Below are 17,811 nucleotides of genomic sequence, written 5' to 3'. Positions count from 1 at the left end.
AGGCCCAAGAAACAATCTGGAGTAGCCATTCTAATATCTAATAAAATTGACTTTCAACCAAAATTAGTCAAAAGAGATGGGGAAGGACACTTCATACTCATCAAAGGAAAATCTCCACAAAGAGGACTTATCAATTCTGAATACCTATGCCCCACAAATGCAAGGACGCACACACACACATTCATAAGAGAAACATCACTAAAGCTTAAACCACACATCAAGGAATACACATCAATAGTGGGAGACTTCAGCAGTCCACTCTCACCAATGGATTGTTCATCAAAACAGAGACCAAGTAAATAAGGAAATAATGAAACTAACAGAAGTTATGATGCAAATAGACCTAACATATCTAGAGAACCTTTCACCTAAACACAAAAGAATATACTTTTTCAGCACCTCGCCTCACCTTCTCCAAAACTGACCACATAATCAGGCACAAAGCAAGCCTCAACAGATACAGGAGGACTAAGCTAACACATTGATCCTATCAGATCACCATGGATTAAGGCTGGACTTGAACTACAGCAGACACAAGAGAAAGCCCACAGACTCATGGAAACCCAACAACTCTCTTCTCAATGACTACTGGGTCAAAGGAGAAATAAAGAAATCAAAGACGTTCTACAGTTCAATGGAAACGAAGGTACAACATACTCAGAATTGGGGGACACAATGAAAGCAGTGCTAAGAGGAAAGTTCATAGCACTGAGTCCCCTCATAACGACACTGGAGAGATTTCATACCAGCAGCTTAACTGCACGCCTGAGGGCTGTAGAACAAGAGAAAGCAAACACGCCCAAGAGGAGCACACAGCAGGAAATAAACACAGGGCTGAAACCAATCAATGAGAAACAGAACAATTCAAAGAATCAACAAACCCAAGAGCTGGTTCTTTAAAAAATCAACAAGACAGACACACCTTTAGGCAAACTAACTAAAAGACAGGGAGACAATATCCAAATTAACAAAATCAGAACTGAAAGGGGGGACATAACAGCAAACACTGAGGAAAGCCAAATGATCACTCGGTCTTACTTCGGAAGCCAGTACTCCACAAAATTGGAAATACCTAAATAAATCTGGTGACTTTCTTCATAGATTCCGTTTACCAAAGTTAAAGCAAGATCAGGTAGACAAATGAAATAGTTCTATAACTGCTAAAGAAACAGAAGCAGTCATTCAAAGTCTCCCAACCAAAAATAGGTGAGGGCCATATGGTTTTAGTGCAGAATTCTGCCAGACTTTCAAAGAAGAGCTAATAAAAAAAATCCTCAAATTTTTCCACAAAATAGCTACAGAAGGAACTTTGCCAAACTTATTCTATGAGGCCACAGTCACCCTGATAGCTAAACCACACAAAGGCTCGACAAAGCAAGAATTTCAAACAAATTTCTAGTATGAACATTGATGAAAAAAATACTTAGTAAAATACTGGCCAACAGAAATCAAGAACACATCAAAAGCATCATCGACCATGATCAAGCATGCTTTATCCCAGGTGGTGCAGGGCTGGTTTAAAAATCCATCAACATACCCATCATATAAACAAAATGAAAGAAAACCACACGATCATTTCATTAGATGCTGAAAAAACCTTTGACAAATCCAACACCCTTTCATGTTAGAAATCTTGGAGAGTTCAGGGATGCAAGGCCCACACCTAAACACAATAAGGGCCATACACAGCAAGCCAATAGTCAACATCAAATTAAACAGAGAAACTTAGAGCAATTCCACTAAGATCAGGGACGAGACAAGGCTTGTGAGGCAAAGCAACATTGAATATTGTCTGACAGGATCATACAACTTAATTTCAAACTATGGTGTAGAACCCAAGTTAAAACAACAAAACAAAACAATCCATGATACTGGCACGAAAGCAGATACATGGACCTGTGGGGTGCAGTAGAAGACCCAGAAATAAACCCACGCAGTAACAGCTGCCTGAGTTCCAACAAGGGAGACAAAGATGGACCTTGGAGGAAAGATACCTTCCAACACAGAGTGTGGAGAAGATTGGCTCTCCCCCTGCAGAGAAATGAAACTGTCTTTTTATCTCATCCTGATTAAACAAAAACAAAAACAAACAAACCAACAACAATCAACTAAAAATGGGGCAATGACCTTAGTGTATGGTGTGAGAATGTGAAAACACTGGAGATAAGCAGGGAATCTTCCAATGGAGGCAGACAGGCAGTTTCTGAAGAGAATTGCAGTAGGTCGAGAAGCCAGGCACCGATAAGGGGACTGGCATCAAATTAAAATTTCCCGCATGCAGAGTAGAGGGCTGACAAGACATCAACAGAGTGGCAGAAGACATTTGCTGGGTAGTCCCCTGACAGGATGGGTCTGTAACATATGAATATTACCCAACAGGCAAACGTTTCCATGACTGACAGGGCAAAGGAACGAAGCAGACACTGTTCAGGGACAAAGGGTATATGGTCAGTGTGTTTGTGACTCTACTCTAACTGATAAAACATCGTGGCCAAGGTGTAAAAGAGAGTGTTAATTGGAGGTGTGGTTCCAGAGAAGTACAGTCCATGATGGCTGGGCAAAGGCATGGTGGCAGGAACGGTGAGAGCTTGCGTGTCAAACCACCGAATAGGAGGCACAGCACGGAGAGGGCAGGAATCTGCTGAAAACTCCATGTGCCCACCCTTGTGACTCTCTATCCTCCAAGGCTGGCTCTATCCTCTCCAACACTACTACCAATTGGAGACCACATATTCAAACATTTAAACTCATGGGGGGGTGGCATTCTCATTCAAACCACCACAGCCAATCCACTAAGAAAAGGCTCAACAGCTGTGTCCACTGGGAAAATGCAAGTGAATATGCTTGCCCTGGCACGGTTTTTACAATGTGTTTTAAACGTTGCCTGGTAGCTGTGAGAGAAGATTAAACAGAACTCTTTACTCGTATTTCATTCCCCATTGACACTGGGTGTTTAAATTCATGTACATCCATGTACATACACACAATCATTGTGTGATTATCAGTACAGGTTAACACATTTATCTCGTTAAACAAGAATTTCTTCAGGTTGAGAATATCAAGCCCCGTTCTCGCTATTTTGAATCTGCATCATTAACTTAATCCCTCCTAATTCTATCTTGGTACCTATAGACCAGCTCCTTCTCCCTTGTTTTCCACAACTCCGTTCTAGGGTTTTGAGGTCGGCAGTTGAGCGCAGGTGCTTTGGACACAGTCAACAGAGGTTTCCACTTTCAACAATGTTGTGCTTCCCAGATGCGGCCACTAGAGGGCAGCAGAGGATGTGATTCGACGGTGAGCGGCTTGGGTAAGGCGGGACTCTTGCTGTTAAGAATTCTCCAGCAGAGGGTACAGCTAAGGGCCTCTTAGTGAGGCTTCAGCTGAGAGCCTCTAAGGCCTTTCCATGGCCCACTTGGCAGAATCCCAGATTCAGCTGGAGGCAGGAGCATCTTTTCCCACGCGTCTTCCCTGCAGCGCATGCTCAGTCTCTTCGCCCAGAACAGGGCAAGGGCACAGTTCAAAAAAACAGTAAGGGTAGTGAAAGTCCTGGGAGCAGGGAAATCAGAGGTGACCAAAGACAGGCCCGGAGTACCAAAACTCAGAGTGGCCAGGCTCGCAGAGCTCCACAACTAGCACGGGAGGCTGGGTAAGTAAAAGTGACTAAGGCAGCAGACCCCATCCTGACTCTTCTGCAACCCAGCACGTTTACCTTGGTAACACACCTCAGCAGCGTCTAAGGGAGGGAAGGGAGGACTTCATGCATCCGGTCAATTTCAGGAACTTCCTAGGACCTATGCGCTATTTCCTGAGTTTAACCCTGTTTCATGTTAGAGTGTCCTGAGTCTCAGTGAACATATGGAGGAAACTGCCCCACAATAGAAAAAAAGTACAGATCCGTAGACTGTCACGAAGGACGATATATTCTGAAGCCAGGAGGAAAATTTGGTGAATACTGAGTAAGTGCCTGCCACAAAAGCAAGAGGACCCTAATGTCTACCTGGCCGTGGGTGTGGCAAATCTGTGGCACTAGAGATGGGGGTACGTGGATAAGTGAATCACCACAGCTCATTGGCCAGCTAGCCTCCAATCAGGGAGCTCCAGGTTCAGTATCAGAGACCTGGTCACAAAAGATGGAAAACAACAGTGGAAGACAGATAATGTCAACCCCTAGCATGTGGGGCACATCTGCCTGGGGGCATGTGTGCACAGACACAATGCTTCCTCAACGTGTATTGTGAGGCTTGATAGTCCCGGCATCATATTAGAGGTATCACTATCAGTGAGACTAGGAATGTCGTTAGTAAGATTGTATTTCCCCCTGATACAATCTGTTACAACATTTGATTAAAAAAAAAAAGATATCACACATCAGCTTTCCCTGGGGATTCAGGCGAATCCGTCGTTATGGCCAATATCCCTTAAAAATCTCTAAATGCATCTAGAACCCCACCTCCAACATACTCCTGGGTGCCAAACCCAAACCGTCTAAGATGGGAATAAATCTTGATGCAGGAGAAAAATGCAAATGTGGTGTAACCTGGAGAGCAGTCTAAGGGAGCAGGCAGTCGGGCATGTGAGGGAACCAGAAGCTTGCATTATGACTGAATGTGATTCTTAAGCTAGCTTCCCAGTTAGGTAATGACACTGGAGAGATGTCTTACAATCATCAGCAAATCGTGTCACCACGACAAAGACAGAGCAAGTCATAGGCTGCCCTGTTCATGCTGGGTGTTCAATGGAGCCTCAGTGCAAGCCAAGGAGGGAGCAGGTCACAAAATTGGATGGGGCTTCCCTCTCAAGGGGGCACATTCCGTGGAGACGCCTCTCTTAAGAGAGGCAGAAGATCAGAATAGGGAGAAATGCAGACACTCTTTCAGCCTGTGTCTACACCTTTCTTGGGTAAGGTGGCTTCTATGTCTCAAAGGCTACCACCCCTAAGAGGGCTACAGCTGCGTCTGCACAGTGTCCTCTGTGGTCTGTAAAAACACAAGGAACTCTAGGGCTCCTCGAATTAGCAGGCAGTGGGTTCAGAAGCGGGTCCGGTTCTCCTGGGAAATCTATGACTTCTGTTCTCCGGCAAGCCTCACAGCCACAAGAAATTCGAGCTCTCTGAGGGGCGCCATAGGTTTTTCCTCAGTGGAATCCTCATAGCAGCCTCCTTTGGTGTCGAGGGAAATGTTCTGCCCATGTTGAAGATGGTAATGATTTAAAAGTCAAGGAGCAGGAATAGACACAGTGTGGGTTGATGTCTCTATGCCGGGGAGCGCAGGCACAAGATAAGACGAGGCCTGTGGTTGGGCAGTGTAAAAGGAAGGTGGGCACAGAGTTTTTGAGAGGTGCAAGAGAAAGGAGAAGAAGAGAGAAGAACCAAGATGGAGGAAGGGAAGGAGGACCCAGATCTGTGTGGCTTTAAATAGCCACAGGTGGCTATGAATATCCTATAAGGGATGGATTATTACAGGACAATTTGTCAGCCCTATCAATATCCATTGGCTCTGAGTTTATTGTGTGGGTGTTTGGCAGGGTGAGAATTTACCGATATAAATCTGATTGATACATTACAAGAGTTTTGATTTTGCCGGGTTACTGGGAGTTGTGACTATAACCACAGGGCATGGATGGCTGCATGGGGCTGGCATGGCAGCGGCTCACCAACGGAACTTAGCAAGTCGGGTGGAAACATTCTGGGAGCTCCAGGCCAGAGTCTGGGCAGTCTGACTGACAGAGATGAAAACATTGCCAGTGCTAGTGTGAGATGGTTTTCCTTTTATTAATATTTCCCCACCATGACACAGGAGGAAGCAAAAGCTCCAATAAGCTACATTCCCAGGAGCCTCTCCTTTCTGCTACACCCTGCTCACCAAAGAGGATGCTACAATAGAGATGCATTTACCAGAAGCAGAAATGCTGGCTTATGATGTGTTTCGTCATAAGCTGGGAGAGCAAAGGCTTTTTAAAACACTGACTACTTGAGCAAATTGAGCCCGCAATCCAGGTTCCGGTCTGTTGTGATAAATGCCATAGCCAAAAGAAACAACCTGAGGAAGAAAGGTTTTATCTGACTTACTAAGTTATGATCCATCATCAATGGAGGCCAGGTAACTCAAGCAGGGCAAGAAACTAAAAGGAGGAGCTGAAGCCAAGGTCATGGAGAGGTGCTACTCCTTGCTTCCACTCCATGGCTCACTCAGCCTGCTTTCTTACACAACCCAGGGCCACCTTCCCAGGGATGACAGCGAGCCCGGGCCCTTCCACACCAATCATGAATCAAGGAAATGCCTGGCGGACATGGGGACAGAGACTGCATGGCCTCTGCACTGCCCACGGGCTTAAAATATGCTGTATGCTTAACTCTTAACATTGTACCATTTGCACTTTGTTACAGTAGCTGTGGCCTGGTCTACGATCAAAGTTCCTTAGTACTTTGTTACTGACACCACACCTGGGAGAAGAGAAGTTCCAGGTATGAAGAGTCCTTCACAAAATTATCAACCTACAGTGGATAAGAAAGGAAAAACCCGACAAGCAACTCAGTCTTTACCACTGACAACGGGAGACATCTACCTACATATGAGAGGAACCAAGTGTGGGTTTTTTTTTTTTCTCAAGATTTGTTTAATCTTATAGATGTGCATATGGCTTGACTGGTGTCCAGAAGACGGGGACGGCATCAGATCCCTCGACTGGAGTTAACAGTTGTGAGCTGCTGGGAATTCAACCCAGGTCTTCTGAAAATGAAGCTTGTGTCCTTAACCACTGAGCCACCTCTCCAGCCTCTGAGTACATATACTGATTCTGCTCCTACCTGATGCAGAGCCTCGGGCAAACTTACCTCTTCAAGCCTTCAACTCTTTACCTACACATCAAAGATGAATGCTTTCCACAGAGGTGGTTAGACGGTTTTATTAAATGAAGTTTCACAAGGAAAGCTCCCTATTAGCTCTGGGTTGGGAGCAGGTTCATGACCACCGTTACTGTACTAAGTAAGTACTTTCGCATGCTGCTCTCAGATTCAACCTCCTCCACAATTGATAAGGTATCGAAAAATACCTTAACGAATTGTAGCAATGTAAGTGAAGGAATTAAATGATTACCCCCAAACTATTAACCCCAGTCTTCCTGGCAAGTGACTGCTGCTACCAGGATCGGAGTTTCCCCGGTCCAGTTGCTCAAATCATGATATTCGCTGAACCCCTTGTCCGTCCGTGTTTGGCTGCAGCTCACCTCCTGTGATGGTTTGTGTAGGCTCGGCCCAGAGAGTGGCACTCTTAGAAGGTATGGCCCTGTACAAGGAGGTGTGCCCTTTTTGGAGTAGGCATGGCACTGTGGGTGTTGGCTTTACGAACTGCATCCCTAGCTACCTGGAAGCCGGTATTTTGCTATCAGCCTTCAGATGAAGATGTAGACCTCTCAGCTCCTCCTGCACCAGGCCTGCCTGGATGCTGCCATGTTCCCACCTTGATGATAGTGGACTGAACCTCTGAACCTGTAAGCCAGCCCCAATTAAATGTTGTCCTTATGAGGGTTGCCTTGGGCATGGTGTCTGTTCACAGCAGTAAACCCTAAGACACTTCCCAACTTTTGTGATGGACCAACAACAAAGTAAGCAGACCGCTCTAGACCCTCCCTCACGCTGGCCCTACAGCCATGCCAACCCCTGTGGCGTTTGTGTCACCAGGCTTCCAGACCCTTGTCTCTTTGACAGTAGACTCCATCCTCATCTCCTAAGGCCACGCCCACTGGTGCAGGCCAGGTAGGAGCACTCAGCCTATGGACTGTGGTGGGAGGAGCTGACCTGCCAAGGCGGGGTCAGCAGGAGGATACTCCATTCCGCCCTCTTCATACCTGATTGGGGGCGGGGCTATTAAGAAAGGGCGGAGCCAACCCAGAGAGGGCCCAGTGAGAGAGGGACTAAGCTGCTGGTGGGCAGGTCTGGTGCTTGGAACAGAGTTTGCATGCGAACTAGAAAGGGATGGTCTGGCTGGCTATGCAAATTTACAGGTTTGCAAACAATGAATGGGGATTCCTATTCCTATTTTCTCCACTTCATTGACAGTATTTACTTCACCTAGCCTAATTTGAGGGGTGCTATAGGTATTGTAATTGGGCTGACTTGGATTTGCTTCTTTCCTCTTGGCTAACGAGACTGATCGTTTTAAGATGGACTTGCTGGCATAAGCATTTATTTCGAAAATTGTCCACTCAGATCATTTGCCCCCTCCCCGTTTTTTACATTGCATTATTTGTTTTGTTTGAGGACCTTATGTATCACGGACAGCAATCCTTTGTCTGGTAAGTGGCTGGCAAATACACCCCTTCCCCCAACCCCGTTGTCTCTGTGGTTTGCTTTGGGAAGCTTTTTAGGTTTGTGTAATCACGTTTTCTCTTTTGCTTCCTGTGTATTCCAGACCAGTCTTGAATCCATTATCAATACCTGTATCTTGAAGTGTCTTGCACGTTTTAAGCCTTGCATTTAGACATCTGGCCCGTGCTAGGTTTTGCACAGCATTACAGATAAGAGTCAAAAGTTCTGTACTTCTCATGTGGATGTAGTTTCCAGGCGCCACTTCTTGAAAGGGTCATTTTCCCACACTGTTTTGCTTTTGGTACTTTTACCAAGAAATGGTGGCTATGGATGTGTAGGTGTTCTGGGTTGCCCTGATGATGTTTCCGGATGTGAATTTGCTTCCTTAAGAGGGGCTGCCCTCGGACGAGCAGTCCCTCACATACTCAGGTGATATCATGTGAATCCTTTGCTCATTTTTATTGGCCAACCAAAGGCTAGAGCTGTGATTGGGCAGTGGACATAAAAGGTGGGACGGGAGGTCTGGGAGAGAGGAAAAGGGGAAGAGAGGAGAGGAAGGAGAGGAAGGGGAGGAGAAAGAGAAGATGAAGCAGAACCACCATGTGGCTGGGAGAAGTCGTAAGCAGCAAGGGTCTCACAGCCAGGGAAGAGGTTGGTAGGATGATAGCGCTGTTCATTCTAGACTCACAGCTTATAAATAGAATAAGTGGGTTGTGTGTTTTTATACAGGTTTACTGGGGGTGGAAATTAATGCAAGCGATAGGTTTGCTTCTGTTTTTATGTCAGTGACTACAGTTCTCAGTACTGTTCAAAGTGAGTCATTATAATGACCTCAGCTTTGGTCTTTTTCTCCAGCTTGCAGGCCTAGAGAGAGAGAGCTCCACAGTTAAAGGTGCCTGCCACTCCCGCAGAGGACCTGAGTCCAATTTCTGGTACCCACATCTCAGAACTATTAACCTCTAGTTCCAGCTCCCAGGGCTCTGATGCCCTCTTCTGATCAGTTCGGACACCCACAAACAGAAACACACACATCAGTAAAAAAGGAAAATCTTTAAAAAAGAGAGAGAGAGAGAGATTGTTTGGGCAACTCTTTGGTGTTTCTATATATGCTTTCCAGAATTACCTCCTCTACTTCTGTGAAGGATGTCAAGGGTATTTTAAGTCAGTCCCCATTTCTCCCCCCACCCTCTTTTTTGGGAGTGATTGTAAATCGAATTATTTTCACATTTTCCCCCTCGTGATTCTTGTTACTGGCCTGAAAACTACTGACGTTCACGTGTTGGTTTCATAACCTGCAACATAACTGAATTCATCCCTTTTGATAGTCTTTTGGTAGAACCTTTATGCTTTTCTACAATACAGGATTCTTTGAACATCTCCTTTCCTGTTTACGTGCCCCTTCTCTTGTTCGACTACCTAACTGGTAAGCTGAGACTTCCTCCATGCACTGACTGGGAACACTGGGAGTGGACTCCACAGCTGTCTCTTCCAGATCTTAAAGGAGTGATTTCATCTTTCAATACTTAATATGGCGTTGCCTGTGGTTTGGCCATATGTAGCTTTATGATGCTTTAATGTGATTCTTGAACCCTTAGAACGTTGTTTGTTGTCCAGGAGTGTTGGCACACACCTTTAATCCCAGCTCTCAGGCAGCAGGATCAGAGTCAGATCTCTGTCTGCTCTACTTAGTGAGCTCCAGAACAGCTGGGGCCATGTGGTGATACTCTGCCCCCAGCAGTAAGCAGAATATAAAATAAAAAAAAAAAAATAAAGAACCTTTGTCTTGATTTTTTTTACATTTTCTGCTTCTCTGTTAAATTTTCTATCACTTCGTTCACATAAAACACACGAATATTTCCATGTAGCTCTCAGGTAAAAAGAGCAACTTTAATGTCCTTGCGCTAGGCACAGAGGTGCCAGGAAGGCAAGCCCAGAAAACTATTTAACATCTCCTACTGGGTATGGAGGTGTGTGTCAGGGAGGAGGCTGAGGGAACCAGAAAGGGGAGCTGGTGTTGGTTATGAAGCGTGCTCAAGGCCAGCCTGGGCTACATGCAGGTGTGCCTAACGAGAAGAGCCGCCTGACGTGGTCCCTCTTGAGGTTGGCGTTTGTTGATGCCATGTTCTTAGCAAATCAGCCCCATTTCCCCTGGTCACTTGTGCTAAGAGGCATTAAATTATATCCCAAGCCTTGTAAAACAATGTGGCTTAGGCTCTGGATCCTTCTGTCAGCCTTTGAACGAAGTTTTGGTAAGAAACAAACTTAGGTTGTGCTCAGGTCCTGACTTCTAACCAGTACATGAAACTTTTTTTTTTTAATGTTGTCTTTTTTCTTTTTTTTAAAGATTTATTTATTTATTATATATGAGTACACTGTAACTGTCTTCAGATACACCAGAAGAGGGCATCGGATCTCTTTACAGATGGTTGTGAGCCACCATGTGGTTGCTGGGAATTGAACTCATGACCTCTGGAAGAGCAGTCGGGTGCTCTTAACCGCTGAGCCATCTCTCCAGCCCCGATGAAACTTTTAAAAAGTGAAATTATCCACACTACACTCTAATCTAATACAGCCTGCTGTGACATTTTAATTTTTTATGCCCAAAATGCAAACCCACAAACACTATCAAGTCTTCAACAGAAAACTCCACACCCACCAAGTTCCATCTGGAAAACTCAGGAAAGGAGAGCAGGGATACCACTGACACTTTAGACCATTTAATAGAGGTATCTGTTATCCATCTGGCTTTACTTCAACATAAATACAGCATTTTCCTCTGGAAATGCAACCTGAGCTGGAATGGGAATGAAAGACGCTTGACTTCACAGACTGTTCTCCTCAAGGCACTGGCGATGATTCCAAGGGAAGAGTCTGGCGGCAGATCAGGGCTCAGGCCCCGGGCAGGAGTGAGGGAAAACTCCGTGGAGGTCAAAGGCTCTGCTCAAGTCCAAGGATTGCACCTGTGAGCCTCTGCTCAGCTCGAGATTCCTCACACAGCCCCGGAACGAGGCCCGGCTGCTCAGGCAGTTCTGTTTGACGTGGGCTGTTGAGGAGAAAGACACAGTGCTGTTTAATTTTGCTGAGATAGGGTGAGCTGTATATGAGAGACAAAAATAATCTTAAGCGGACCCTCAGGTCAGAATGCTTCCTGCGCACGTGGTGGCTTTAGAGGGTGGCAGAATTCCCGATAACTTTTAACAGGCAACTTGAAGGCACGGTTGGGACTTGAGGAAAGTCACAAGGCAGGTGTTGAGGATCTGAGATAATTTCCTGGGACATTTCAAATGCAGAGTTTGTGTGGGAGTATGACTCCAGTCTATCCTTGTGACTTAAACTCCAACCTTGAGATCACCTAGGGCAAAGGTGGGATCACCCAGCTGACCTATCACGACAGAGCCAACGCTCTCAGTGAGAAACTTGTATGGGACAGGACTATGCTAAATTTCTCAGGGAAGTTTAGGTACAGTACTTGGAACAGCTTTTCTAAAACAGTGGGACTTGTTATTAAACTATGTATCTTTCAACCCCTGCCCCATGATCCTCTGCACTCACACCTCGCCAGGACTGAGCCTCATGTGTAGGTAACCCGAACCCCCGGGGAGTCACACATACCGGGGTAGCCACCCACATAAATGGGGTCGTTAGTGTCTGCCGAGGTGGAGTGGGTGTGAGGGCTTTCAGCCCTAACGGCGTCCCCATCCACAGTCAGGACGATTCGGTGCCTGCTTTTGTGGGCATGGAGCGTGTGCCATTTCCCATCACAGAGAGTTCTGGTGGCTCTGGGTTTGTAGGTGGCTGTTATCCTTCCAGCACCGTTGTTGACGTGAAATGAGACCTGGGCAATGCAAATACTTGGGTGAGTTTTTCTATATTTGGGACCTGTTTGCACCGGATCATTGCTAGAAGGCCAAGAGGCCGTGGAGCACAGCACATCCATGAGTCAGAGCGGAGAACAGAATAGGATTCCGGAAGCAAGGAGCAAGGACCATGACAGTGACGGTGAAGAGTCACCACCTAAAGGACTGGAACTCCATCACCCCACAGTTCTGAAATCTGTGCTCCATTCGCAGGACACTGGAGGACATTTTCAGGACTCTGCAGTTTCCCCTGGGGCTGAGCATGGACTGTACCTATGAGCGATCAGATAACTTCCCCGACCAAGCACAGATGCTCCACAACGGTGAGCAGCAAACAAAAGGCTAGGACTCTGCAAAGGGTGGAGAGGGGTTCTGGGCTGAGCGGTGTCACTCCAAAACTTGTTCACACTTTGGAGTTCTAACCTCTACCATCTGTCAGGATAGGATGATATTCAGATGCGGGGGCCTTAAGAAGGTCATTAAGTTAAAATGGGGTCACTACGGTGAACTTTAATCCGATCTTCGTCCTGATTGGAGCATCAGAACACAGACACACAGAGAAAAGTCAGTGTGAAGGAAAGATAGCAATGTGCAGGCTGAGGAGCAAGGCCTCAGGAGAAACCAACCCTACCAGGCTTTAGACTTCCAGCCTCCAGAGCTGGGAGGGTCAATTTTTGTGTTTAAACCTCGCCATTACATTGCCATGATTCTGGCAGCTCGGGATGACTGAGGAAAGTGAGCAGAATTTCAAGCACTCTGTTGTAAGTTTCCCAAGCTGCCTACTGTGGACAGTTGAGGACGTGACCGCTCCAAGGTATGGCTGACAAGTACAGCCAGAGGCCTCTGGAAGAGTCCAGAGCAGACAGAGGAAGTAGTAGACGAAGTCTGGCCAGTAGACTGAAGGGGGGAGGGGGAGTGGATTAGTGACAGGGACTCAGAAGCTGGGGGAAGGGAAGCCCATGGGCTGGGGACAGTTAGGGTAGGGGGTGGGGTGAGAAGAGCTGGGAGGAGTCATAGGTCCTGAGTGAGTCTGGAGCCCAGAGCTGCTTTAGTATGCGGATAGGCACCACTGTTAGCATTTGTCCTCTTCCCCCAACTCTCCCACCCCCCACCCCCAACCCCACCCCCCAGGAGACCCCATTTCAGAGCACACTGTGACACACTAAAGATGTGTATTGCAGGGCTTTGGAAAGAACACTAAAGTTGAAAGAGAGTAAGAAGTTATATGTAGAACACACACACACACACACACACACACACACACACACACACACAGGTAAAATATAGAATACAATAGAAAATTACATTTTTAAATAGCCTTTCAACTCCTGATAATTTTTTTTTTTAGCTGTTGTGTAAAAGCTTGTAAATAGACTTCAGGTTTTTCAAAAAGAATTTAAAGCCTAGGATGAGAAGGAAAGCTGGTTCTAAACCATAGCACTGAGACAGCAATCTGTCACGCAGGTAGGGTTTTATTTTTGTTTTTGTGCTTTAATTGAAGTGGGAAGAGGAGGGTGAAGGGCAAGGCTAAGGGAACTTTGCTAGTCTCCCCTGACCCCACCGTAGGCAGTCCTAAGGGCCAAGAACCGGACAGGAAAATACTGAAACCAATCAAGTAAATCCATGGGAACCTTCTCTTCAACTGGTCTTCTGCGTGTCTGTGTCCACCAGGTCAGACTGGTTCACAGCCCTCGTTAATGACCTTGTTTTAACTGAGTTACTTTTTTATTTACATTTATTTATTGTACGGGTGTGTGCAAGGAAGGGCCCATGTCCAAGCATGTAGAAGTCAAAGAACTTGCTGGATTTTTTTTTTCCTTCTGTCCCTGTAGGTCGTGGAGATTGAACTGATGGCATTAGTATTAGCATCGGGCGTTTATGCCCAGTAAGCCATCTCACTAGCTCCCTCTTTAAAGTCCACATAAGATCAGACCCTGAGAGATGCTAATGGGTAGGATGGCAGCATGTGAATTTGAGAGACACCATATCCCTTGCCTTCCAGAGGGAAGGCTCCAGCATCTCACTCATGGTGGCCAAGTACACTTTAGGAGAGGGCAAGCCAAGACTCCAGTATCCATGGTGTCGGTGCCCAATTCTCTCCTGCAAGGCAGTGGAATGGGAGGTAGCTCAAGGGAAGACGTAGCACTGGCAAAGACACCTGGGAAGACTGTCATCAAGGGTGGAAGTACAAGGGCTGGGAGGGGTCCCCACCCAGGGGCAGCACTGAGACTCTAGCCACTTGTGGTGACAGCCAAAAGTAGGAGGACCACCTGAGGACCAAGTTCAGGAGCCTAACTGAACTACAGCTGTGTATGAGACATCCTGAAGAGAGGGACCCCAGATGGCCCTCCATGTGCTTCTTGCCTGTGCACACATGGCCCTGAAGGGGAGAGGAGGGAAGATGGGCTCTGAAAGGTTGCACTCATTGGTTCCCGGCATGAAGGGGGCATCTGCGATGCAAGAGCACCAGAGTCATTTAAAAAAAATTTTAATTAAAAAAAAAAAAACCAGACAAACCAACGTACAATATACTCAACCCTTGAAGTAACACTCTGTAATAAGAAATAACTTCTGCTCTGCACAGCCTGCCTGGTCTCAGGAAAACGCCCTGCATGAACTTAGCCTAAAGTGACGGTTGAGAGATGGAGGCGGACCAGTGACTGCCGAGGGCGAGGAAGGCAGGGTCTAGAGGCTATGGTTACCAAGGAGCACCATGGGAGGAGACTGGTGGTAATGCTATGGTTGCCATGGATCCGATGGTGGTAATGGTTTCATTTGCATACCATGAGCTATGCACTCAGGCAGGTGTGTTCGTGGTCCATCTTATGAAGTCCTGTGGGTTGTGATGCTGTCCTGAGGGGAGTCAGGGAGGGCCTGTACCTGCAATGACTACGAGAAACCTGGGGCTGGGGAAATGTGTGTACATTTCACTGCGGTCCTGTGTGGCTCTGCTTATGTGCAAGTGAATAGTTAAGGATTATTAGAAGAGACAGGGCATTGTATGTTTTTCACTCCTGGTAAAGTTCAGGCAGAAATGCCTTGGTGTTACAGCTGCCATTTTAATTCAACTTATAAAAAGAAGTTACTCTGAAAATAGCGTTTTAGGACTATCTGATTTTATCTTTTGTCTCCATTGATGAAGTGAGTAATAAGATATTTGAATCTAACCCTATCTACATGTCTTTCCTGCTCTGCCTCTGGTAGGGTGGGCGGGGCTTGGAACTGGACCACCTACCTTGCCATCCACAATCTCTAGACCAATGGTAGGGTGGGCGGGGCTTGCCGGTGGACCACCTACCTTGCTGCCTACAATCTCTAGACCAATGGTAGGGTGGGCGGGGCTTGGAACTGGACCACCTACCTTGCCATCCACAATCTCTAGATCAATGGTAGGGTGGGTGGGGCTTGCTGGCGGACCACCTACCTTGCCATCCACAATCTCTAGACCAATGGTAGGGAGGGCGGGGCTTGCTGGCGGACCACCTACCTTGCCGTCTACAATCTCTAGACCAATGGCATCCACTTTGGCACTGCTGATTCCCAGGAGGACGCCATTCTTAGAGGAAGTTCGGAACTCCAGTGTGATATTTAAATCCAGTCGAACTTTGTAGCCTTCCTTCACTGGAAAACACAAGACAGTACCCTCACAGTGAGAACCCACAGGTTAGACCAGGCCGGGCTGGGCAAGCACTCACGGTAGCAGTCAAGTTCGAGACTTGGTTCCAGGTGCATTCCCACCCATGCCCCCAGGTTTCAGTGCTCAGAAGAAGAAACACTTCGTATTTTTTCCCTTTTGTCCTAAGGTGGAACCTCACTATGTCATCAGACTGCCACCAGATTTGCAATCCTCCTGCCTCTGCCTCCTGAGCGATGAAACTGCAGGTGTGCAGGACCGAGCCCAGACAGAAAGACTGCGTTTGAAGAAGTTGCTTGGTCAGAAACCAGAGCAGAGCGTGGGCAGAGACTTCCTTCGTCTGCATCCGGTCCCTTGGGGGACACACCCAGCTTGCTGGTCTTTCCCTGTTAGCGTCTTAACCTGTTAACCCTGGCGAGCACCACTGCTGTTGTATGAAAACTGGCCAGAGAAGGCAGCTGTTACCATTCCCGGGGCTGAAAGACAGACTGAGTGGCACATTGCAGCATCCATGCTCCCTGCCTCCTCTCCAACCAGAGCCTTGGCTCTTCTCCGTATCTCATGCTGGGGATTGATGTCTATGTGCAGGTGAAGGCAGGCACAAGGTAAGGCAAGGCCTGTGATTGGGCAGTGGAAAAGGAAGGCGGGCACAGAGTTTTGGAGAGAGGAGAGAGAGGAGTGGGGGAGGAAGAAGAACCAAGATGCAGGAGGAGAAGGACGACCCAGATCTGTGTGGCCTTAAAGGGCCACAGGTAGCTATGAATATTTCATAAGGGGTGGATTTTTATAGGACAGTTTGTCTTATCTAGGTTGACAGTTTGTATCAATATTAATTGGTTCAGAGTTTATTGTGTTGGTGTTTTGTGGGGTGAGGATTTAGTGATATAAATCTGACTGCTAAATTACAAACTTACTGAGTTTTGATTTTACTGGGTGACTGGGAGTTGTGACTCTAATCACAGGGGGTGGATGCTGGGAATGTGAGCAGAGTCCACAGCAAGAGAGTCGCAAGAGGGAGGCTACTGCAGGGCCCAGAGAGTAGCCAGTGACAGCTTGGGGTGGAAATCGGAAACGTAGCAAGTCGGGGTGAGACGCTTGGTTGATTAAGATGAAAATACCCCGCAGATGCCATGTGGCCCTGCAGTCCAGGCAATAGTGTGGGATGGTGAATTCTATTTATTATTTACTACATTCATGTTCTTATTCTTAAAGACATTATTATCATTATTATCTTTCCAATTGATATGCAACTTGGGAATCCTCCTGCCTCGGCCTCCTGAACACTGGAATCACAGGTACACACACCTGCCTTTTAATTCAAGGGTCTTTATTAACCTGGACAGGGAACATGGCCTACATAAACTCCAGCCATCTGCCGAGGACAAGACCGGTGCAGGCTTTGCACGAACAGTTAGGCACAGACCAGAACACCAAATAAACAAATTCGACCTTAGGCAGCCTCTTTAGTGGGATCTTATCCTGTCAGAGATGGATCCACATCGTCTCAGAGCACACACTGAACCCAAGGAGTTCCTTCCAGCCTGCTAACGGCACTTACCAAGAGCTGCATATCCACTTCCTTCAAAGAAAGTTCCTTCCTGGGCCACCGCATAGCACCTGTCCACTGCAAAGGCGGAGGCCGGCCTGTCTTTATCCAGCTGCTGGCTATTAACCGTCACGTCCCCGATACAAGCAGGGATGCTGTGGGTGATCTAAATCGAGCAAGACAGGAGGGTGTGAGGAGATGATGATGCCATAGGACGGCATTTTCCTGTGCTTTATTAAGCCTCCCTCCATAGCGCACAGTAGGATAGCATCTTGGTGTCTAAAGTTTAACCATGGCAATTCCTGAGGTGAATGCTCCCCTTGCTCTCTCTCAACCTGGTGCTTCAGTGATAATACACCAGACGTGTTTTCTACCATTCTGCTAAAACGCTGCTCTAACCCAGAGCGTCTCTCTCACTAAAGTATACCTACAGATTGACCGGGTTCTCCCCAACTTGCTTAGGGGCTGA

At 46.9% G+C, this 17,811-nt stretch overlaps 1 protein-coding gene across 1 annotated transcript in view; it reads right to left on the bottom strand.

Annotated features, from left to right (window-relative positions):
- Nucleotides 1-11,000: 11,000 nt before the first annotated feature.
- Lama1 (laminin subunit alpha 1) overlaps nucleotides 11,001-17,811 on the bottom strand; it is a 124,073-nt gene continuing 117,262 nt past the window's right edge. Inside the window, exons 60-63 of the mRNA NM_001108237.3 lie at nucleotides 17,355-17,508; nucleotides 15,650-15,783; nucleotides 11,918-12,140; nucleotides 11,001-11,348 (exon numbers count right to left, since the gene is read on the bottom strand). Coding sequence (NP_001101707.2) covers nucleotides 11,188-11,348; nucleotides 11,918-12,140; nucleotides 15,650-15,783; nucleotides 17,355-17,508 — 672 coding nt within the window. The 3' untranslated portion in view covers nucleotides 11,001-11,187. The remainder of the gene's footprint in view (nucleotides 11,349-11,917; nucleotides 12,141-15,649; nucleotides 15,784-17,354; nucleotides 17,509-17,811) is intronic.

This window comes from Rattus norvegicus, chromosome 9, assembly GCF_036323735.1.
Source record: "Rattus norvegicus strain BN/NHsdMcwi chromosome 9, GRCr8, whole genome shotgun sequence".
NCBI classification, from domain to species: Eukaryota; Metazoa; Chordata; class Mammalia; order Rodentia; family Muridae; genus Rattus; species Rattus norvegicus.
The sequence above is the reverse complement of the archived record's forward strand: the minus strand, read 5'-3'. Positions and strand labels throughout refer to the sequence as shown.